Source organism: Oenanthe melanoleuca, chromosome 7 (genome assembly GCF_029582105.1).
Source record: "Oenanthe melanoleuca isolate GR-GAL-2019-014 chromosome 7, OMel1.0, whole genome shotgun sequence".
NCBI classification, from domain to species: domain Eukaryota; kingdom Metazoa; phylum Chordata; class Aves; order Passeriformes; family Muscicapidae; genus Oenanthe; species Oenanthe melanoleuca.
Genome location: NC_079341.1, coordinates 6497363 through 6522048, shown reverse-complemented (window position 1 = coordinate 6522048; position 24686 = coordinate 6497363). Strand labels below are relative to the sequence as shown.

At 41.7% G+C, this 24686-nt stretch overlaps 1 protein-coding gene across 1 annotated transcript in view; it reads right to left on the bottom strand.

Moving 5' to 3' along the window:
• The window catches only part of ITGAV (integrin subunit alpha V), a 44682-nt gene extending 31694 nt beyond the window's left edge, over window positions 1-12988 (bottom strand). The window contains exons 1-2 of the mRNA XM_056496299.1: window positions 12716-12988; window positions 8851-8978 (exon numbers count right to left, since the gene is read on the bottom strand). Coding sequence (XP_056352274.1) covers window positions 8851-8978; window positions 12716-12876 — 289 coding nt within the window. The 5' untranslated portion in view covers window positions 12877-12988. The remainder of the gene's footprint in view (window positions 1-8850; window positions 8979-12715) is intronic.
• Window positions 12989-24686: the final 11698 nt, after the last annotated feature.

Below are 24686 nucleotides of genomic sequence, written 5' to 3'. Positions count from 1 at the left end.
CACCCATTCAACAAAAATCCCCTCACTTTAAACAAGAAGCCATTTGAATTTTTCTTCATGACTGGGAAAAACAAACATTAAAACACTTAAATATGAGCCCTCACTGAAGCAGTTTTAACCACAGTCCAATGTTGACCTATACCATAAAGTAGATGTGTCTGGGAAGGTACAGGACTGACTTCAGCTTTTCTGTGTTTTGTTACAAAGAGCCTGACCTGATTATTTTACCTTCATATCATTTTTGGTGGTAGTTATATAATTTTTAAAAAACAAAAATAACAAGCCTTCTACCATACCCATTAAAAAACAGTACTTTAAATGAACCAAACTGTATTACAGGTAAGATTTAAACATCCAGCAATTTATAAATCCAGACCAATGCTTTGATGTATTATAATCAGCCTTAGGTTCTTCCTTATTATATTTCTTATAGTCTTTTCTTGTATTTCTAAAATTTCAGAGGATCCCAAAAATACCTTACACATGCCTTGAAGCCAATGACATACATTTTAATCATAGAATCACATAGAATCAAGAATGGTTTGGGTTTGAAGGGACCTTAAAGTTTCCAACCTCTCTACCATGGGCAGGGACACCTTCTACTAGACCAGGTTGTTCAGAGCTCCATCCAACCTTGCCTTGAAAAAGCCTTTAAAAAGGTTGGTTTGGTTTTGGTTTTTTTTTTTTTTTTCAAACAAACTATATTCTGACTAGATTTATTCAAGAAAACATTCATAGTTTTTATACAGTGCTACTTGTCAGTGCTACAAGGACTTGTACTTGATGCATCATTAATTCCAGGATTATGTCATATGACCATGGGGTATTATTTCCATCTGCAAAGGCAGCTTATGCCCTGCTCTTTCCTTTGCTCCTTCTGACTGTAGCAGGCATCACAAGATGATTTTACATGACTCTTTGAATAGGGAAAAAGGGCTGACATGTCAAGTCAACAGTGCTATGTCTCACAAGGTACTTTCCTTGTGGAGGTGGAGGGGTGGGGTAGTCAGGGAAAGAACAGAATTAAAATTTAAAAAACAAAAAAATTGGTCCATTGCTGATGGACCAATGGAACACTGTGTCTTTATTACATCCCATAGGATATGAATTTATAAATGAAAATTAATGTGGAGAGATGCTGGGTAGAAATTGCAGAAAAAGAAAATAAATCCATCTTCCAAACATAATAAAAAGACCCAAAGTTTTTTCAGCAATGGATTTCTTTTAACTATCACTTTTGGATAGCTGGCACCTTCTTTTCCCAAGGTAAATGTTATCAGTTACAGGAACAAAGGAGTTACTAGGAAAGTCCTGCTGTTGAGTAAGTGGAACCAGTTGTAACTTGCAGCCTGCCTGTTTTTATGGTGATGAGCAAACTGAACTAAAGCATTTACCCCATCTTCAGCCAGACTTAACAGAGATGATCCTGAGTCAAGAGGCACTGAACTGATGAAACCTGGTTCAGTGTCACCATACTAATATCACTTCAGAAGTTGTAAAATGTAATTACCCAATTCACAGACCTGTCATTAAAATAAACCTCTTTGTAACTATGCTGATTCAATGTAAATGAAGTTGGATAGGTAAAAGGTAACCATAGTTCCGAGGTAAAAGGAAATTATGCAGCTAGCCAAAAGAAAGACAAAGCTATAAAATATGCAAGAGTCCTGTTTTCATAATAGCAGAACTCTATGCAGTGTAGAGTATCTTTCATCTATCACCACATCCAAAATCTGAATGATTTAAAGCTCAGTTGATGCAGCAGGAGCATGTGAACACAAGCTTATCTTCATCTGAAGCACCCCATGCTGGGAGGCAGCTGATGCTTTAGCAACCTTGGTTTAGCCCCAGTGTTTTGCAATGACTCAGGGAGATGGGAATACAGACCTTCCCACTTCTCCCTTCCCTCTTCTGAGGTATGAATCCTGTGTTTTTCCCCGGTCAGTGCTGGAACAAAAACATCTTTTCCCTTGCCTAATATAAGTAAGCTGACTTTTTTTTTTTTTTTTTTCCAGCTCGTCATAGCCCTGGGATCCAGCCACACGCACACACAGAGCCAGCAGTGTTCATGCAGGACTCTGCCTAATCACAAAAGCACGAGCAGCTCTCTGCTGTCAGCTCCAGCAAGCAGAGAAGGTTCAATCCATTCTGCTGCTCTCTTCTGCATTCACATCCCAGGGCACGCCTCACTTATCCAGCAGAAGGGTAAGGACAACAACCAAATTCAGGGGCACTGAGCTAATGGGAGGTTTAGCCAGATAAAAATCAATCCTTTTCACTCCCAATCAACGAATGGTCTTCACAAGATTTATTGTTTTAGTGTCGACTAAATCAATGGCCTTTGAGATTGAAATTCCCCTGTGGATTCCATGGTGATACCAATAAAGCAATCAGCCAAAAATAAAGCAGTACTTTGTTAAAGCAAGCTATTTTCAAAGAATACCGACCTATCTCACACTTCCTTATTTTGTAAGTGGAAATGATGGAGTTTTGAACAATTGACTGTTTTGTACAAATGATCAAAATCTTCAGAAGGGAAATGTAAGCTCATGGCACCCACTCCAACCATCACTTCAGCATCAGCAGATCTTCAAGGTCTGCTTCAAGATCAGCAGATCTAGCTCAAAGCTGCCCCAGGCAGTTAAAATACCCACTTCAAGTGAAATAGGTCACAGATAGATCCAGCCATGCCAAACTGGTGGTTTAGGCTTCCAAACAAAGCCCCCTATTGTCTAAAATCACCCACTTGGGGGACAGAAAAAAAAAACAAATCGGCAAACATAAGGAATAATCAGGAGAGTTCTTTACAAGGGTATTTCCTCTGCAAAAGTTTCCTTCTCCTCTTTTAGCACAAAACAAAATATCCAGTCTCCAAAGAATTGTATCCAAAAGCATTGAAGCACAAATAGTTTCTCTAAAATTACTTTGATGCATCAAATCATAGGAGGAGGGAAGAGGAGGGACAGTACAACTATCCTTGGTAAAACTTTCTCCAGGCAGAGGCCACACTGAATTCTTTTCCCAAAGCACTAAAAACACACCACACTGAGCTGAAAACATTTGAGATGCTCCCTGTTTCTAGTATTGAACAGCTTCTGTAAGTCTCCCCAGTCTTGAATTTTGAGATCTGCTGCAGGGAATGAAAGCCGTAGGGAAAGCTTTCCCCAAGAGAAGGAATGACCACTCAGCCATGCATCCCTGGTTTACCACAGGTCTCAGAAAAGCAAAACAATCCATTGTCTGAGCAAGCAAATCTTCCTGGCCTTAACACGAATTCTGCTCAAGAAATCTGCTATTCATTAGCATAGAAGTTCAAATCGGTTTTGTGAGCATATTTTCCTTTGTAACAGTTCATAGAGCTGTCTGCATTTCATCAGATGATTCTAAATGCAGCAGCTCTTGAGGCAGTCTCAGGACTGCACTTTCTGATGCTGATATAAAGAGCTACAGTTTCAAGCATCTTGTAGTGCAGCAGACACGTTTCTCAATTAAAGTTTTCCTTTTAAAAAGCAGCAGGTAACAAAAAAATTTGGTTAAACTTTTATAAAAAGCCACAGACACATGAAGAAATGCTATTTCTACCAACCCATTTTCCACTATTCTTGACTGATGATGAGATAGGACCCCAATAAGAAAAATGAAATAATATAAATAATTATGAAGATATTTTCTCTTTTTTAAACAAGCACATAGGAAACTTTTTATTTATATTAATTTGCCATGTGTATAGCCTGACTAACTCCAGCTGGTTACATGGGTCTATGAAAAATTTTTTGTTTGTTGAAATGAAAACTCAGAATGATCCTCTAAAATTCCAGGGGCAAATAATGGAGTTACTTATCTAGATGTCAGACAATTAGCAAGTGTATCAACCCTGCCATTCCATGCATACCTAACTGTAAAATACATAAGTAAAAACATAAAGATGATGTGTAGATTTTCCTAAAAAGCACATTTGGCCACCCCTCTGCTCACTGGTTTTGCTGTCTGGCTCAGTGAACTTTTGATCTTCCTGTTGCATAGAAAACATATATTTAATTTTAGACACAGAAAAAGGCAACTGCACAAAAATAAATTTTTAACTCGTGGATTACCCTTTAACTTTTCAAGAATCTTTTTCCTGAGGAAGCTTATGGAAACACTGTTGGCAATATCTGGTACTATCTATAAAAAATTTGCTGTGCCAGTCCACAAAGGCTGTGGAGATGAAAAAAGGAGAGGGAGACTGATACACCTTAAAAACAAATAGGTTTGGACCTTGGCCTCGGAACTGATCAGAAACAGAAAATGGGCTGCTGTGTTAACTGCATTCCCTTCACAGTTTACCCACAGGAAATATGTTATTCCTGGAAAATGCTGCTGAGCAGCTGGCAGAAAAAGCCAAGTGTTAAGCTTTGTGAGAGAGGAACCACATCTCTGGTCAGTCTGGTAGAAAGGGCTCAGCCAGGTGTAAAAACAGTTTTTCCATGACTCGCTTTCCTGGATACTTTCTTCTTCACAAAATTCAGTGCATCCCCCTATTTCTATGGATTTAAACAAAAAATAAACTAGATTTTCAGTCACAAAATTATCCAATGTGGAGAAGAGATAAGAATGAATGAAGATAAATATTTACCTCGAGCTACAACCTGTGATTTTTGTTAATCTGAATGTGCAATGTAAAACATTTTGCAGAGGAAAGGATTTATCACCATTCCTTGTGCTTATGATATTTTTTAAGAATATACTGTCTTCAGAATATGAATTTCCCTTTAGTGCTTGTCCTAAAAAAAAGGGCCTCCTACACATTCTGAAAGTCAACTGGGACAGAAGGGAAAAATTCCAAGTATTTTGCATAATAATTGAATTGAAATTGTGATAGTGCTTTGTAACTTGTAGAAAAAAGACAAGATATAGAAGAAAACCAATACCAGAAGTTTTAGTTTTGTGACAGAGGTATGTTCACTGCTGAATTAACAAGGTAAACAGGAACAGGGCTAAAAAAGTGTTTAAATCAGCCCTGTTTCTACCTAGACTTGCAGGATAACCTGTTAAAGTAAGAGCAGCACTGCTTAATATTTCAGTTTAGCAATAGGACCAAAACAGAGGTGTGCAGATGAGGAAGCTTGCTCTGGTGCTTGGGTCCTTCTTAACCTACTACCTTTGTGTGCTCCTAAGAGCAGAAACCAGCCTGAAAGACTTGCCTGATGACATCAGAAAGCCTATTTTAAAAAAAGTATTCAATTTCCAGCCCCATGACACAAGCAGATGCAGCACAGCCATGTGCACCCCTGAACTTCAGGGCAGACTCTACCACACATGTCTGTTATGCCACTGTCACACAGTCAGAACTGTGTTAAATCAAAGCCAACTGATGTCACTGCCAAAAGGCTGAGAAGCCCCACAGCAAAGCATCTTCACATTTGGGAAGTGTTAATGTGCCATATACACACTTTGCCTTCCAAAGCCACCATGTATACCAGAATGTCAAAAGCAATTAGTGTAATGTGCACAGAAACACAGGGACTGAATATTCTCCAGTGTGTTTTCAGTGAGTAGAACTACTGTGCTGAGAGATCCAGGACAAAGGGATGTTCCCTCTCACAAATTCTCCCTGCCCATGGCAGGAGGTGGAAACTAGATCATCTTTAAGGTCCCTTTCAACCCAAACCATTCTGTGATTCCATGAAATAGATTCCTGTTTTAAATGAGAAAATATGCTGTGCAAGTACACTGCTTTTTAGCCAGAGGTTTAAAAATTATCATGACTGCTTTTGTTTGATTTTGGTTTTTATGTTACAGGCTGATGGGAAGGGCATGACAAAGACGAAAATACATATAATTTCAGCATAAGAGCTACATAAATGACATTGCACCCCACTGCAATGGGCTCTTACTGCCCAACTCCCTTCCTGACAGAGCTGAGTGGTCACCCACAGGAAGGAATAAACAAAGTAGTAAATTCTGTAGTACAGGAACTATCAGCTTAACAACTTATCACTTTCCTCCAGGGCAGCTGGGGTAAGTGCAAGTAAGCAAGCAATGCTGATGCTGCAGGGCTGGAACAACTCTTCCAAAGATTATCCTCCAGCAGCTGGTACCTTCCCTCCTGGGCTATGGAAGAGTCCTGGCATTTGATCACATAAATGACCATGCTGCTGTGCAAATATGATGTTAAAGCCAAAAGCAAGAGCTAGAAAATAAAACCTAGCCCTGTACAGCCAATGAGCTCAGCATGGCCTTTGTACAGATAGGGAAGAGGAATGGACCCATAAAGCTGTAGAAAAACTTAAATATAAAATGAGGACTTTTTAAGAAGAAATAGTTCTAATTAATAATAATAGAGCAACATATAGAGGAAAAAAACCTCTGTAAAACCCTAGTCTCATATTTATTTGTGATACAAAACAAAGGGACAAACACAACCCCACACAGTCAGAACAAGGCTTGCTCTTTCCTCCATTCCCTTGCCACGTTCCCAGCACAGGAACACAGCCTCTGCCCTGCTCTCACTCACTGCTTGGCCTGCCCTGGCATTTCCAGCTGTGCTACCTGGCAGAAGGGAGCAGGAGCAGGGATGGGGTCATGACTCCTGTTAATTATGGGAGTTTGGTGTCGACAGGCAAACAGAGGAAATCCACAAGTACAGGCTTCTCATTATTTCCACAGGTCAGACTTCCCAATGGCTGTAAGCAATTAGAAAACAACTTTGAAGAAACACATCTAAGTAATGATGCAGAACCTGCTTTTTCCAGCAAATCTGAGGGGGAATAAAAAATCTGCTTTGTGTCACAGGGCTAAGCAGCACCTCTGGAGTTACAAATGGTAGTGCACAAATGAGAAGCAGTGGTGGATGAGCCTGGATTCCTGCAGAGGCTGCATTTAGTTGTCTGCAAAAAGCCCCTTTGCATCAGCACCACAAGTTAGTGGTCAGATCTTCCTCTTCCTGTTTCCCCAAAGTGGGTCACAAGCCCTCCCTAAGCCCTGTTCCCAAACAGGGCAGGGACAGGCAGGGGCTTACAGTGCTGGCAGAGACTTTGTCACCAGAACACAGGGAATCGAGCATTGTGTTGTGCACAGAGAAAAAGACATTTTCTTTTTTGTCTCAGGGCATTTATTATTTTATCTGAAATACAATGCCCCTTTTCACCAGGAGAATAATTGACAAATGTATTATTCCCCCATTCATTGCCTCAAAGCTGGAGTGAGTTAAAGCATGCTTGTAAGAAATCCTCTTAAGCTGTTATGACCTGCTATTTTTACTGTTAAATTTCTAGAGATTAACATGCCTGTTCTTTAAAGGCAAATGATGAGCAAAACACTGTTTGCCCAGGAGCATGTACCTTAAACACAGACACACAGCAAAGCAGTGTGGTCTCTATCAACTCTACTTGGCACATGGAAAAGCCTTCTGCAAATGTTCACAGCATAAACTTATAAATCCACTGTAATTCCCATGAAATGTGTCTAGAACCTATATGTGTGGCTTATCTTTCCCCAAGATAGCCCCAAGTTTTTGGGCTATGATGTTAATGATGGTTATTAACTAGGGACATCGAGATTCTTCCTTGAAAGTACCCAAACTAACAAAAAGTACACTTGTATTCTAGCAAACAATTAGCTCAGGGAACAACAACAAAAAGAAGATAGTTATAATCTGTTTTTGCTGTCTTGACACTGATGCAGACAAAAATATCAGGTTTTGCAGCTTATTAGAGATTTTTACCAGTCTGGCAGATATGCTCCTATGGAATGATATCAGAGAATGATAAATGAGCAAAGGAGTGATAATGACTTGGAGTTTGTGGGTGCCATTACATACTACTTTCTTTTTTGGCAATGGAACAGATGACATAGTGATTTTCACAAAAAGATATGAAGATTTCAGAAATCTGAACACCAACAATGTTTTGTGGCATACCTCAACAATGGAATTAGAAGAAGGGCTTCTCCACTCTACTGCACACAATTTAAAAAGGCTGCATGCATCTAGCAACTGTTAGGCTGCCAAGTCAAAATGCTGGCAGAGGCAAGAATGAATTACAACCAATCAGACCTTCAAGGCACAGGTGTTTCCTCTGCCCTGCCACATGGGTCTTGCTAATCCCCTCCCATGACATGGGGAGGTTTTTCTGCTGCCCTGAAACATGCTGTGGAAAACAAGATTCAGCACTGAGTGGCTGGAGCAGAAAAGCACATGCAGTGCATTCCCATGACCTGCCACAGCCTGTGGAAATCACTGTGTGCACCAGAGCATGAAGAATGACTGAAATATTTCATGTCCATTCTGCTGCTGCTGGGCTCTTCTGTGCTCCAGAAAAGGGTAAGGAATACCTATGACCTGAGGAAGCTGAGTGCTGCTTCATAAAAGGCACAAACACTGTGGAGTTATATCTGAGGGGAAAAATTTTAAAAAGATGTTTCTCCACAGTTTTTGGTTCAGATTCCTGATTTCAGATCAAACTCCTGGGTATTTCTGCCTATACCACCTCTGGTGATATTGAAAAGTATCTTTTCTCATATAACACATTGTTGATAGGAAGAAAACCCCTCAGGGTTCATTTAGAATTAGGTTGCCAAATGTTTTAGGCTTGCTGGAAAGTGCAGAGGAGAAATATAAATAGGTTAAAACACAAGAAGGACAATGTCTGCTCACTCAAGCTTTCAGCACATACCAGGGACAACAGAATTCTAAAAGAGAGGAGAGGAAAAGGAAAGCACAAGCAAGCCTTGATTAGTTGCCAGTCAAAAAACAGCCACATTCACCCTGACCATGAAAAAATCTCACAGGGACCTGAATCCTTTCTGCTTCTCCACAGCAGCATTAGAGCAGAGACATTCCCATCTTCCTCACAGTGACCCACACTTTACCTGTGGAGTCAAATATTATGGGCTGGCAGTTCCTGTTTGAGTTCCAGTTACATTTGAGCACCTGCCCTCCTTCTACGATGTTGCGCTGGGTAGTGTTTGCTTTAGGAGCTCCCACCAGAAGAAATGTCCTGCAGGAAAAAGAAAAAGCAAAACAAAGTTTTCAACACCTAAGGCACAGTTGTTATAACTTTATGACAGTTGAAGAGTTAATAAAGCAAAAGTCTTGCCTACTCTAATCCAAATCCAACTTCAACTACTCTCAGTTACAGAGATATTCATATGAGGTTCTCTTTTCTGCATAGAAAAGCATGCAAAAAAAAAAAAATACTAAAAGCAGAGAAAAAAAAAGATATGGTAAATTTAAAGTATCCAGGCCTGCTTAGGATTACATTTTAAATGAGAGAAACACATTTTATATTCTTTTTGCCTTTCAAAAAGATGTACGTGTACGGCAGAACAGGAAATTGTGTACTTCTGTACCTTACGAAAGCCATCAGCTGGCATAATTTCTGGTTAATTTTGTGAGTAAGGGTAATTCAAGGAAGCCAGTCAAAAATGGAAACAATGCATAAACAAAGCAGTAGTGCACAGGGAGCTCAGCATGTACTGAGCGTGATGAGTCAGCCCTGCCCGAGCAAGTGCTCTTGTAAAAACAGTCTCGGAGTGCCAGCCAGCTCAGCCACAGACCTGCATGCTAATGACTCCTCACCCACCTTCACTGCACAGTCATCATTTTCTTATTAGGACCTGCTGTGCTTTCCTGCATCTCTGCTTCTACAGACACTTGTTCAGAGCACTCCAAGCAGGAACTGCCCCGAGACTGTGCCTGCACAGGTGGCAAAATTCAGAAGTGGCAAAACTCAGAAGTGTCAAAGTAAGGAACACACTGAACAAGGCTCTTGGCATCTTCCAGCACCTTCCAGGAGCCCCAGCACCCCTGAGACCCACTTGACTCATCAGCACTTGACTGAGAAAGGCATGAAGTCATGCTTAGAAGACAAAATCAAGTGCTTCCTTTCATCAGAATCAGTCTGCTCCTTTGCTTGCCTTTTGACTGCTTAGGAGGGAATGCAAGAGCAAGTCTTGTCAGGCATCAGTTCTCTGGTTTGGAAACTGGGTTTGCTGAACAAGCTGCAGGACTGGTTGGAGAGAATGTCTACAGGCAGGCAAATCCAGGCTTATCAAACTCGCTCAGGTTTACAGAGCCATCTCCAGACTCCTTTCTAGTAAAGAGGTAAGTGTAGGTATAAACATGTAGCACCTCATCAAAGCTCAGTTTGCATGAAAACCTACCAGTATTCAACCTGTGTTAATTTTCAGAACTTTAAAAATGTCCAGGCATGGACCCTGATAGAAAATCCAGGCTAGCTTGCAATCCATTTGTTTTGCTTAGCTGCCATTCATAGACTGTCTAGATTTCTAGAGCAGGAATTTGAAACACTTTAATCAACTTAAAATCAACTCTCTGAGCAGAACAGAAATGCTTAAAAATAAGCATTATAATGCCAAGTAAAGAAACATATCACTTATTATAATTACAATCTATTAAACAAGTGGTAGCTTACCTCCCATTTTATTCTTGTACCACTGACTTTTGAGAAGCCCCCCAAATGAAATGCTGGTTAAAAAGATTTAATCTTTCCCATTCTAACTGTATGTTTTAAATTTTTCTTAAGCTAATATTTGTGATGAAGTTCATTAAAAAGATTACAAATAAAGGAATCATTTTGTGGCTCCACAAAGGTCTTTTCCCCAAATAAAAAAAAAATGCATTTTTATCATCAGAGACTAAGGAAGCAGATTTTGCCACAGCTCATATAGTAATATGCAAATTACCCAAATACTAAGAAGTCTCCAATCCACATACTTTGGGAAAGAGGGAATAGAGGGACAATTGTATTTCCATGGGAATGCACCAGCTATGCTTTGATACTGCCAATTTCCTGAATGATGCTCCTGAACCATCCACCCCATCCCAACGCTGGGACAAGACTGGGAGTATTCTGGCACCTCTGGTATGCTTTCAGGAACAGCCTCTTTCCAGGGCTTTCCATGCCCAGCAAAGAAACTGGGATTTCCATGGAGGTGAATGCTGGACTGTCAAGTGCAACTCCTCTGAAACAGAGGGTGCATGAGAAACCTGTTCCAGTTGTTCTGGAGCTGTGTTCCTGTGAGAGCTGTGCCCACTGCCAGGCACCACACAGCCCCCTGCCACACCACCACCATTTCCACTCCTGGAATAGGACTTCCACACTGGACTTCTACATAGCTTTAACTTGGCATCCAGCAGGTCAAAATAGACTGTGGAACAGCAGCTTGAGCATTCAGGAACTAATACCATGTCTTTGTTTCAGGCCAGAACAATCCAAATAGCTTTAGCCCAACTAAACTGACTAACCTCTGGTGCTCACATATAAAATAGGTGATAAATAAAAGCTCACCAAAGCAAAAAGAAAGGTGTAGAAACCACCTGATATCCCATATGCCTGGACACTGCATACAAGTATTTCTGGCTATTTCAGGAAGCAAAATATCAGTGTCCATTGGCATAAATTTAACACCACTAGAGCCCGTTCCTGTAAAAGTAGCATAGCTACTTGGTTCAATTAAGAACTTTAATATAAAGTGTTTAGATTAGCAGGTACAAACAAACTTTTAGTAATAACAAAAACCAAGGAGAGAATTCCCTTAGAAATATACAAAAGTTTTTCATACTGCCTGCAACCACACTGTTTTCTTTTACAGCAGTACACTTTGAGGTCAATAGTTCTTATAAAAATAATGGAAAGGTTCCAAATAATGATTTAATGGAGAGCTGGGTCATATAATTCCTTATCAGAAAGCAAGGAAGAAAGTTTATTACATGCATTTACCAGTCTCTTGATAACTCTGCAGACACACATGCTGACTTAAAAATAAAGGGCGGGACAAAAATAGAAGCTTTTTTCTTTTAGTACCAAGACTTACAGGATTAAGATAGCAGAGAAAGATGGTGCAACATGTGCAAGTTAAGACAGGATGGCTTCTAATATATGTAGGCAATAAAAAAATGCAAACAAGGCTAGATGATGTACTGCAGAAAGGCTTGGTCAATAGCTGTACAATTTGCTTATAAAGTTTTACAAGTTAAAGATTAAGGGAGGAGAGAGAATATCCCCTCAGCAGAATGAAAGCCAGCAGCTTTTCCAGTCTTACAGCCCTTACTAAAGACGGGAGAGGAGTGGGGGAAAGTGACAAAAGCTGGATGTTGCTGTAGCCCACATTTCAGAACTAGAGCCTGATTCATTCTGGGAACACCGAGGCTGTGCTGTTAGCGACACGAGGATTCAAAGGTCTGAAACACAACAGCGACTACACACTGCCTAATCTTTAACATGAAACGGGAACACATTCAGGAAGCAGACGTGGAGGGTGCTTACACGGAACTTTTCCTTCTCTAGACTCCTCAGCAGCTTGGCGACTCGCACAGACTCGCCACAATTCAAACACAGCACTCCCGCAAAGCGCACTCACAGAGAGAACAGCAGATCTTCTGAAATGCCGCGGGACACAGCTCCAGGAACCAAAATACCATAACTACATCTTTCTACACGGTATTTATCACCACCATTATTCGCCTGAGAGCAGGCTGTGCAGAGAGTCCCCATGCCCCCCCGGCCGCTCGGGATCGGGTCTGGCTGCCCGGCCGCCAGAGCCGCGCCAGCGGGGCAGGGATGCGGAGCGGTCCCTGCTGGGCTCCGGCACCGGCTCCATCCCCGCCCGGGGCCTGGGCAAGGAGAGCCCCTCCGAGAGCCGCCCCGGCCGGGCTGCTCCGCATCTCCGCGCCGGACAGCGCAGCGCAGCGCCGGGAGGAACGCGCACTTACGAGAAGGGGTCGGGGGCGAAGAAGTCCACGGCGAAGCCGAAGTAGCTGCCCGCCGGGCCCGAGTAGACGGCCGGGCGCTCCACGTCCAGGTTGAAGGCGCTGCCCGGGGCCGGCGCGGCCGCCAGCAGGAGCAGGACGAGCAGCAGCGGCAGGCGCGCCATGGCCCGGCCCCGCTGCTCCGGGCGCGGCTCTGCCGGGACCGCGGCCCCGCGCGTTTCCCGCGGCGGGGCGGGGAGCACGGCGCGGCCACTTCCCCTTTCTGCCTGGGACGGGGGCGGCAGGAAGGAGAGGCGGCATCATGTGGTGCCGGGGGCGGGCCCTGGCCGCTCCGAGCCCGGGCCGCCGCTCTCTTCCGCCGGGAGCGGGCGGGAGCGCCCGGCACCGCCCGGCACCGCCCGGGCTGCGCAGCTCCGGCATCCCGCCCGTATCTCTGCCCGAGCCCGAGCCCGGAGAAAGGTCAAGGAAACTCTTCCTTGTGATCGTGGTGAAGCCCTGGCACAGGGTGCCCCATCCCTGGAAGTGTTCAGGGGCAGGTTGGACAGGGCTTGGAGCAACCTGGGATAGTGGAAGGCGTCCCTGCCCATGGCAGGGGGTGGGATGTGACCGTCTTTAAGGTCCTTTCCAACCCAAACCAGTGTACCATCCTGTGAAGGAGTGCTTGAAGAGGGGGACACGTCCGTGCCAGGCCTTACCAATTCTGTTCGGTGAAGCCTTGGTGAACAAATCTTTCAGGAAAGCTGCTAAACAAAGAGTGAAGGGAGTGCCAGTGTGGACCCAGCCATGGAGCGAAAACCCCCCTGATTTTCAAACACACAGACTATTAAATGAAGTAATTTTAAATCTCAGCCACAGGAATGTCCAGCAGTAGGTGCAAGGCTGGAAGATCGGATCTGCAAACCCTCCCTGGTGGAGCGCTCTGTTACTGTTGCACCCCTGCACCACCCACCTGGGGAAGAGGCATCCGGCTCCAATCCCTTCAGTTGCAGTTTGTAGCTCTTGTATCATCTCTCACTGATAACATTTTAGCACTATCATCCTGGCTCAGGCAGCTGCAGGCTGCTGCCAAACCCTTCCTAGCCTTGCCATCCTCAGCCGACATGAGAGTACACGATCTGCTGAGTATCTCAGGTAAAAGAAAACACATTGAACACCTACAAAGAGCAAATAATTCATATTAATTCAGAATATTAATTTGTCCAACATAACAGGACTGGAGTTTATTGCCACCAAAAGTCTAAACTTTTTGCTTTCCTCATGTGAGCATGACAACAAGCAACAGAACAAATAATGCTGTTTCAGGCCCTTAATACAAGTTAAAAATACCCCATAGATATTTACCAGGGGACCGATTGAGACTAATGGGAATCCCAAAAGAAAGACGTTTCTACAACAAACAGAGGAAAGCCCAAAGAACCACCAGCCACTCCTGTATTCAATTCACTTTTCTTGCTATTAATTAATTATCATTTCTTCAGGAAGCCACCTCAAAAGTTCTATCAAGAAGGGGAGTTCCTACACAAGACTTGATACTTGTTGCTAATTTTTCTAACTTTGCTGCCTCAACAGGTTAAAAAAAAAGGAAAACACCCAACAAAACAAACGCCATATTACTTTTATTGTTATTTACTGACTTATCTCAAAGCTTTGGTAGATCAGATCAAAGCAAAACTGCAGATGAGTTAATAAGTTCCCAAACTCTAGTAAATAGGGCAATAAACTAAAAGAGTGCTTTTTTATGAATACTTTGATCAGTAAGTCAGTAACTCAGGCAAAAGGAGGATTTATTTTCTCTACTCAATTGTATAACCTCACAACGTCACACAAGTGAAGGATAAGTTATCTTTAAGATCCTAGATTGTTTTTAAATGATCAGTTTTGGCTTTCTGGGGACTGACTGGCTGTGCAGCAGCACTTCTGCTTATGCTGCCAGGCCATAGGAGTAAGTCAGCCGGTTCACACAGAGTCAGGGGTCGCTCAGCCTCGGGAAATCTTTTCTCAGCCCTCCAGGACGATTGCTGTGCGGCAGCTGCTCCCCGCCCTCGCTCCCCGCCCTGACTCAGCGGCTGCGGGAGCGGCGGCGCTGCTGGCTGGCCCCAATTCCAGACACGATCCCGGGGAGCCCGGCCACACAGCCCCACAGCCGAGCCTGGGAAAAGAAAATGAGCTGTACAGGCTGGGGGTGCACTCTAATCAAAGCCAAGCTTACTGTAAATGAGGGAAAGTGCCTTCTGTCGTGGAGAGGCAGAGAATCCTGGACAGACAAGTGAAAGTCAAAACCAGACTTTGCTCTTTGTGTAGAGCAGCAAACATCTTCCAGTGAGGATGTGATTTTTCTTGCCCTGTTGGTTTAGTTCTCAGCATGACTAACAAATAGATAAGGAACAGCCAATGAGATCATCCTACAGAATGTAAACAAGTTAATTACGTGTTTCTATGTTTACTTGTTACCTGTAGCTTTCAGTTCTCAAGCTAAGATACCCAGTGGTGAAAATCAATAGCTAAGACATGGGCAGGACTCTGATTCCTTCCAAGACACCAAACTTTTTGCCTGTATTCAAAACACAAAGCAATTATTTTGGAATTGACTGGAATCTAAAGACTCCGACTCTATCCAACAGATCAAACTCTTATTTCTGTTACAACTTACTGGTCTTGTTATTGTTTAGCTATTAACACAGCTGAATAAAACTTTGCAAGATGCAAAGCACTTTTGGTAGGCAGGTATTATTTTTCTGCTATTCCTGAGCATCCAGCCTGTAACACAGAGTATTTCAGAATGTTTTTTACTTTGAGTCTCCACCTCATGACATGAAAGGCAAGAAATGGACAAAGTGCCACAATTGGGCAGAAACTGCAAATGTCCAAACCACTGTGGTCCTGCTTCAAAGGGTCAGCAAGGGGTCCTGTATGTAAGCAATAAACTTCAGCCTCTAAAACAGTGCTTTACAGTACCAGCAGAATGAATATCTGAAGATCACCACTCATTTGTTCATCGAGACTACTGTGAGTCTCCCGGAAAAGCCTTAATCAATGTGAACATTAGTAAATATTTTGCTCTTGCTCCAGACACTTGGACTTCTCAAGAGGTTTAGCTGCTCTGAACAGACCTTTTCAGAAGTAACTCAGTTTCTAACAAGGCAGTAGAAAATGAAGTAAAATATGGACTTCACAGATTAGTTTGCTTTAGTCAGTTAGTGCCTTTTAATTTCTATTTTGTTTAGCATTATTTTTGATATCCATTGGGAAAAATAAAACATTACATCTGAAAACTGTGGAAGCATTAAGTGGTAAAACAGAAGGAAACCACTAGAGATGTTTAGGCTTGATTTGCTTTATTGCCCCTATGAGCAAATAACATCAGCCAAACCTCATCTGGTTGTCAGCAAAAGCTGTCCTTAGCCCGGGGTTATGGGGCAGGGTTTTCACTAGGACAACAAGGGTATGGCTACATTTGTTACAACAGCTCCTACCATGGAGTCTGTCTGAATATCCCAGTTCAAAAGGAAGTGAGCTGTACTAGGTTTTTTCCTGATTTGTTCAATACTGATAGCTGTACTACTCCAGTGTTAGTCAGAGTCTTTCTGCAATACCCTTTTTGTGTTTTATAGAGTTCATTACTCACCAAGCCCTTTTTTAACATTAGGATTTCAGAGCATCAAATTCAGGGACAGCATTGCTTGATTTACCCAAGGATACGTTTCTTCAGTCTGGTCATTATAAATCACATGTGACTCAGTTTTTGCTTCACAAAGCACTCAGCAGATTACCAAACAAATATATCCAGATGCTGCCCAGTAACACCCCCAAAGACTTAGATATTTTTAAAGAGTACTTCCCCCTAGAGAAAAGCTTTGACAGGAAATAATGTAATAAAGGAGAAATAGATCAGGGAAAAAAACCAAAAAACCAATAATATTCTCTGCACCGTCTCTCTGAAAATGTTTTCATAATATCCATGCATGTAGAAGATGTAACAGACAAAAAGCTAAATACCACCCTGCTCTGTTAAGGAAGAGGGTGTGAGAACACACCAGCCCCGAAGGAAAAGCCTGGGAAGTCACCACACCTATCCCAGAAGGAGAGATGGAGCTCCCAGGAGAGAGCCATGGAGATATGGGGCTCTTGGATCTTCTGGTGGGAAAGATCTCAGGAAAGCTTTTTAGAAGGGGATGGGGAGAATTTGCTAATTTAGAGAGTGTGATGGAACTGGCTTTCTGCTCCTAGAGTGGGAAAAGAGATGAAACATTGAAATCAACAGGCTGTACACTTGTCTCACATGGAATATGTATATTGTGTATGAAAGTTCTGTACTTCTGCTTCTGCTGTCCCACTGAAACATCTGACCTGTCACAGCAGCTGTGCAGCCCATGAGAAGGAAAGCTCCAGCTCCCACCTGAGTTACTCCTGCAGTGATTGTTCCTTTACAGGACAATTCCATCAGACAGAACTGCACCTGGCCCTAATCTTCTTCCTAATCCACCGTCCTGCCTGTGTCCAGCAAAGCTTGTAAATACACAACAGTCACAATTAATACTGGAGTGCTAATGTGATTAAACAAAGAATCATCCCTCCCATCTCTTCATCACTCTCTCCTCCACTTAATTCTTCCTTTCCTGGAAGGAAGGTACATTGCTTGCTGGATGCCATGAATTTTAACTCTACCTTTTTACATTAAAAAAAGACACTCTAGAACATGATGCTTTTATGCAGTTCCCTGAAGGTGAGGAAGAGATTTTTGTATTCTGCCATCATCTTATTCTTAATTATGTCTTATTCTCCTTCCTAAGAGCTTTTTTCTTCTTTTGCCTGCCACTGTTTTCACACTATTTTAAGTACTGTCCATTCTGCTGAGACCATCATCCATGGCAAGTGTGCACACAGATTTTATTTAGAAAGTGGAAGTGCCTATGTCTGGCAGAAATCTTGTGGAACAGTATTCTACTGGGACGAAGAGGAACAGAGCACTTCCCCACACACAGGCTCTATAGGCACAGAAGATGGGTCACTTTCTAGTTTATTTCCATTTATGGAAAACTTCCAGATGACAAGAGGCATTTCCTAGGTTTCTTACATTCTTGACTGCTTCTGGTTATACAGAAATACCAGAGACCACTGCTTCCTGTTGTATCCCAGAGATATTGTTATCTCTGACTTCAGTGCAAATTATCTCCTATTTACTACAAATTACAGCTTCTTATGTACAACTTTTGAATCTTTCCCCCAAACTTTCTATTTTTCCCTACTAACTTTCTGATTTTTTCTATGATGTTTCTCATAATGCATTTTCAAAGGAATATAACAAGGCTCATACTCACAGAGCACTTGTTGGCTTTTTTAATTGATCATTCCAGGCACATAATGCCACATCTGCCTTGAAGCATCTGTCCTCTAGTGCTCCTGTATTACAGTAATGCTTCCACATTCCTGCTGAGGGATTAAGAATAAAAACAAGTTTAAAACTTCCAAATTCTCTGGGAAAGGAATGATTCTTCAGGCTGCTCTGTGCTTAGTAATAAGCTCAGACTTTAAACTTGATAAAGACTTAGATAACAAAACAACAGGATGCAGAGTAAGTAGGATTGAAAGGAAGTGGAGAAATAAAGACAAATTCCTTTCTATCCAATACTCTGAATGTTCTTCTACTCAAAGAGATGGTAATACCAAGAACTGACACTAAAAGATATATTTCCTTCCCCTTGTCTCTCAAGAAGCATTTCAAGTGTTTGAGCCCAGGCATTCTCCACATTGATATGCCAGCTCAGCCATCAGCTCCAGCCTCTTGCCTTCAGAAGACACCTTACCATCTTACAGAATGCCCCAGAGTTCAAACTTCCTCCCTCTTCCCTAAGCAGAAATGCCCCTTTCTCCCCAAAGAACCCAACCCCACCCTTTCCACTTTAATCCTCTGTGTCCAAGGAATACTGTCCTGTCTGGCATTAATATTAAACCAAAGCATGTCCTTATCTATAAAACATTGTACTGGTGACTTATGCCATTGGTGAGTAAAGTAACAGGTATTTCCCTCAAGGAATAAAACTAAACATAGATCAACACAGACCTTTATCCATTCTAACAGAGGATTTGGCTAGGATAGTGAGGGGTGGAGGTGATTGGTGTGGATCTGGTTTGTTTTTAAATTTGTACTGTTTGTTTCTAAGCCATCAGCCTGCCCTTGCCAGGCATCACTCCAATGGAGTCCCAGCTGAGTGCTGCTGGTGAAAGAACTATTTTTGCATCTATCAAACAGAAGTTAATGCTGACAACAGTTAACAGTGGTGGAAACTACAGACACTTCCATGCCCTGAATAAAGAGCACATTTAAGCTTTTCCCTTTCTGCCCTCTTAGGGGAAGATTCCTCATTCCACTTCTCCTGCTGCCCTTACATACAAAGAATGGGCAATTATTCATGTATAGCAACTGCTGTGCAGGACTGTAACTTGGTATTTCTGTGTGGAAGGCACTGTGTGGGAACTGCCACGTACAGAATACAGACTTCTATTGACAAGAAGATGACTGAAGAGCTCCTGGTGTAGGGCTGATAGTACTGCCAAAGTGCAGCTCTGACACCTCCCAGGTGCTTATTCAAGGAAATAGTTCACAACAGTGAGACCCTTACAGTTTATAGTTCCCTCTAATTTTGACTTTAGTCTGTCAGACATCTGAAGAAATAATTTTTGCTGCATTCCTTCTGACCAGCTTTCCTAATCCTCCTTGTCTCCATTTGATAAACAAACCCCTGAAGTGTTTGGAGTCATGCTAGGGAACCAAGGATACTGTGCCTTGCTCCAGGCCTGTGCAGGGAGCCCACAGCAGCTGCCTTCACAAGGACTGCTGGGCTAGTTGATAGGGATTAGAGAGGTCAGTCAGACTGGGGAGTCCCTTCCCCACTGTTTATACTCAGCAGAGGGAGAAGACAGCAAAAGAAAGAGATGAAAAAATGCAGATTAAAGGTTTCTTACTTAGAGACTTGGCTGTTCTCTGATTTTAAGTTGCAACTATGGAAAGTGGAAGTCAATCTGTTTCTGAAGCAGTCTACTGCTCCCAAATCAAAGAACTAAACTACCTGTCATGTCAGAGGTCACTAAGATTGATAGAAAATAGTGATTGAGAGCTTGCAAAGGATTTGTATTACTGTGCAGAGATCAAACTACCACATCCTCTTCAATCCCATCTCTGCCTGCCTTGTGCTGAGAGCACAAGAAGGGAAACCAAGGAATGAAACAGAAGTGGAGGTGGAACATGAAGAGGCCAAAAATTCTCCTAGAAGAGCAATCCTGCCAAAATGTATTGTAGAGGCTTGAGAAATTCTAGTTATAAGCTGACTTCCTGCAAGAGATGTGCTACACCCATATAATGTGCCTATACACAGTTTAATTCAAGCACAGGTCCAAGGATGCAGCCTCCACAGAATACATTTCCCTAATTGCTGATGGTACAAAGAACATTGTTTTGCTTTGGGAACCTTCTATAATAATTTGCTCATCTATTTCCTTCAGGATTGCTTCTGCATTTTACCTTTTTTAAAGGAAAGCTGGGATGCTTTCTTTTCCATGGTTTCTGTCTTTAATTTAGGAGTTTGCCTCATTGTTGAAGTCTGATTGGATAACTTGAGGAATGCCTCTAAGTTCTAAGCCAGACTTGCTCAAATTTAGGTTCAAATGTATTACAACACTACATTTTCAACCAGAAATGTAATATAAAGAGAATACCTCCAAGGCCTCTTTCCCTAAACACAGATGAGATGCTGCTGCTGCTATTTTGATTGAAAGAACTGATTATTTTTGGCATTCATCTCAATAATGTGCTATGAAGGAGCCTATTGTGGGCACATATTAGGGCTGTAACATCATAAATGAATAAAACATCTTGGCCTTATTGCTAACACCAGCAACAGCTGCTCTCTGTAAAAAGACAGAGCATCCATTGAAAGGAAGAAGTATGTGAGACAGGCAAAGCCAAGGTCACTTCTAAACCTGCAATAGCAGTGTGGGGGGAAAAAGAGAAGGGTCATGTGCAGATAACACAGTAAAAGCACTTAAGGTGATCACAGCTCTGTAAAACACACCTGGTACCTAACCAGAAGAAAAGACTTCATTCAATGCTTCACAAAAGATTCTGCATATTAGAAATCCATTCAAAGCAAAAAAAAAAAAAAAAAAAACCAAAACCAAGTATGTCAAGAGAAAGCTTTTAATTTTGAAAAAAAACTCTTCTAGAACTGAAGTACATCAAGATACTGAGTTCTCCAAAACTGAAAGACATCAGCTTCTCTTTCTACATCCCCTTTCTCTGACACTAAGTCAAAGCACAGCCCAGGATATGACTTCCTGGAATAATTCAAGAACTAGTAGGAGCCATGTTCCAAACAAGATGTAGCAGAGGTGTAGAACTCTGAGTTTCCCAAAGTTGGTTAGAAAGTTGAGGGATTCAAGGGAGAAAGAGGGAATGTATTCTGAAGAGAAAGGTGCCACAGGCTAAATCTAGTAGAGGAAATGTTCTAGATTAAGAATTGTTGGAAGTCTGTAAAAGAAGCACTCCTGAGCAGTGCACTCCTACCTCTTTGCTCCTCAGGTGTCTGATTTTGGGAGTGTCATAAATGGTCTCTTGGTCTGATGCAGTGCAGCTGCTGTTCCATGTGTTTTTGCAGCTCCTATGGCCTTCCCACATCTCATTTTCCAATTCTGTTCCAATTCTTATTCATATTATTCAAGGGATAATTCCTCCTGAGACACTTTAGGTGAATATGTATGTGATATTTGCATATGAGAACAATCCCTTCCTCTCAGCTTAGGGCTGTAATTATTTAACTGTGAGGAAAACAAAGACCCAGCCTTGTAAGATTTTTAGTTTAGTTGCTTGATGACTGCAATTTAAGTAAGTTATTACAAAGCAGCACGTGGAACAGGAATAACAAATGATGTTTATGAAACCTCCAAGTAAGTTATTTACAATATATATAAGCTTACCAAAATTAAGTCTGCATTACTTACTATATTCAGGTAATTTTTAAAAGGGGCATTAGCATTGCAAAAGAATTAGAATTCAGCATTCACAATGTCTTGAATTGAGCATTCAGAACATAGTTTTTGACAGCTGTTATTCCACATCCAACTAAACTGTGAAAGAAAACATGAATAAAAACATAGTGATTTGTATGTGTACATTCTTTCTGTAACCAACACACTAAACAAACACAATCTATTATAAGAATACTGAATTGCCAAGTAAGTACCACTGCTTGGTTCAAAGTTTTATCAGTAACAAAACATCCTCTTGATAAAAACAATTGGGGAGCACTTTCCATTAAGAAATAGCAACACTTCTATTACAAACAACTCATAGATAATGTAATATTTAAGGTCAGTCTTGATAGTTAATTTAAATTTTTTTCCAGGCCTTTGTGAACAGTGTTTATTACAAAAAAAAAAAAGTAAGGAGCTGCGAGTAACAAAGCAGTGGCAAGCATAAAATTCACACAGGCTTTAAAAAACCCCCAGAACTGCAAAGAATTTAAAGCTAGCCAGTTTCAGTAGTTCAAGCAGTTTGTGTGTGTGGGATTTTAATATACATCAAGATTTAAAAACAACCAATACTCTGCTCCCACAAGAACAAATACCAGGAAGCAAAGGCATGGGTTCACTGCAGCATCTTCAACTGGTTTTGTCCACACACTTGTCCAGTACCAAAGGTACTTTCAAGGCAGTGCTACAAGAGTGTGTTCCCTCAAGCTTTGCTCAGGCACAGCTGCATTTCTCACAGTGCTCATGTAGGGTAGGAAGGAAACAGGGTGATACCAACACTGGCCCAGGCTGCAAGGGCTAGAAACCAAGTTTATTGCAAAGATGTTTCTCACCTGGCTCATGATGCTTTACAGCCTGACACCAACCCAGTAAATCTCCTGAACTAAGACTGCCTGCTCTTTTAACAGTGAAATACTGTATTTTTGACCCATACAGACTGGGTAGTCACTGAAATGAAGATATTATTTTTGGATTGAGATTATATCTCATTCTTCCAGAAGTGACTCATTGACTTTCTATCAGAGTAATTTCAGGAAATGTGCATCCGTAAGAACAACTTAGTAATGTCACATCCAAGTGAACTCCCTTCTATCACACTGCTCATTTCCTGAATATTAATAATTCATCTACCCCAAGCAATGCCTTGGCCTTCATTTTCCATTGAACATTTATTGACTGAAATCCCATTAGGTACAAATCCAAGGTTCTTTAAAGGAGAAGATGAGGAACTTTTAGCAGCCCATATGACAGCAGAAAGAATATGTAGCAGCATTCCCCACCCTCAAAGTCTGAATGCTCCCCTGATAAAGGGCTCCTGAAGAGCAGTCAGCCTGCTTTCATGGTTGGAAATCAGAGCAAGCCCAGCCAGGAGCTGTGCCAGAGTAAGTGGAGAGCAAAAAGAGTGAAAACCAAACAGGGACAGCCAGCTATTGTTTCTGCCCACGTGAAATCATCTGTCAACAGCTACTGCCTAGGAAAATCAGGTTTTCTTCAGCTAACTTACAGATGTTCAATGGATTTCACTGCTATGCAAGGTGACTGTCCAAGTGTTTAAATGCCACCTGTACAAAGGAGTTGTGCATCACAACTATCCTTTCAGACCCAAAAGGGCACACAGCACTCTCTGCCTATCCATCAGTGTTTTATTAACTGAAATTAATGAGTCACCCTGACATTCCTCCACTGCAAAATTCAAGTAACATGAACAAAATGTTGGCAAAGATTTAAGCTATTTACATCAGTGAAACAGGTAAGCATTATCAAAATGAGTATTATATACAATAAACCAACCCCTAAGACACAAAACATAGATAGTCATTTTCATACATGATAATGATTAAATTATTTTTATTCCCATTTAAAATATACAACTTTGAAAAATTATGCAACATACATTCAAATGAATTGCATTCTTAAATGTCCTGATAGCCAGGTATCCTATTGCTGGCCAGTATAATACAATAATCCATCAACTCTGTTTATTTATGGCCACAGGAGATAAATCTGCATATAAATAAATATTTATATCTGATAGTGCAGCTTTTCCTTAAACACTTACATTTAGAAGTCAATTTCAGTAGGCCTCTTTCTCCCAAGCACTGCTTCCCGTTCCTACAGGAAAAAACTAATTCCACAAAGATCCCAAAAAAGGCCAAAAATTCTTAGCCTGCTATTTTAGAAATGGCATTCAAGATACAAGAGTCAATTCAGCAGTGCCAGAAATAACTAGTAAAGCTAACATTACCACCCAAAAGCAGTTTGGGAAAGATCACTAACAATGCCACAACTCTTACTGATCTGGAAGAAGTGATTTAAGAGGTTTAGAAAAATGAATTGTACTAATGATACAAAGGGTGTATCATTAGTACATTAGTACAGCAGTACTGTGGCAGACACCACAGGTAGTTTGGCAAGGAGGCACAGTCTACAGCCCCCTGGAAAAGCACCACTGCTGAGAAATCTTTATGGCAGACACCCAATCCATTGGAAAAGGACACACTGACTTAAGTGCAGTCTGCAGGGTACAGCACCTGAGGCAACTTACCCCTGTACAACTTCCTGTTATTTAGAGGACACCAAAGGGATGACAGGCATGTTTTGGACTGTAACATCCCTGCTCTGCAGAGCCTGAAGTCTTCACTAATCTACAAAAGACAGTGGGGAGAGAATGAGGCTGGAATAGCAGTCAGTGATGTATAGCAGGTATTATGTCAGTTAATGGGTGGGTAGGGAATAACAACAGCAAGGGAGAAAAGCTGGCTGCTGAATTTTACACTGCATCAAGAGCAGACAAAAAATTGTAATTGCAGGTAGCCCAAATTTAACTGAAGCCAACATTATCACTTCTGTATCAAGACTGCAGAGAAAAACATCTACCACTCTACCAGAAAACCCAGTTCTTAACAGTTTGGTATGATATCCTAACTTAGCAGAGAAAAATCAACACGGA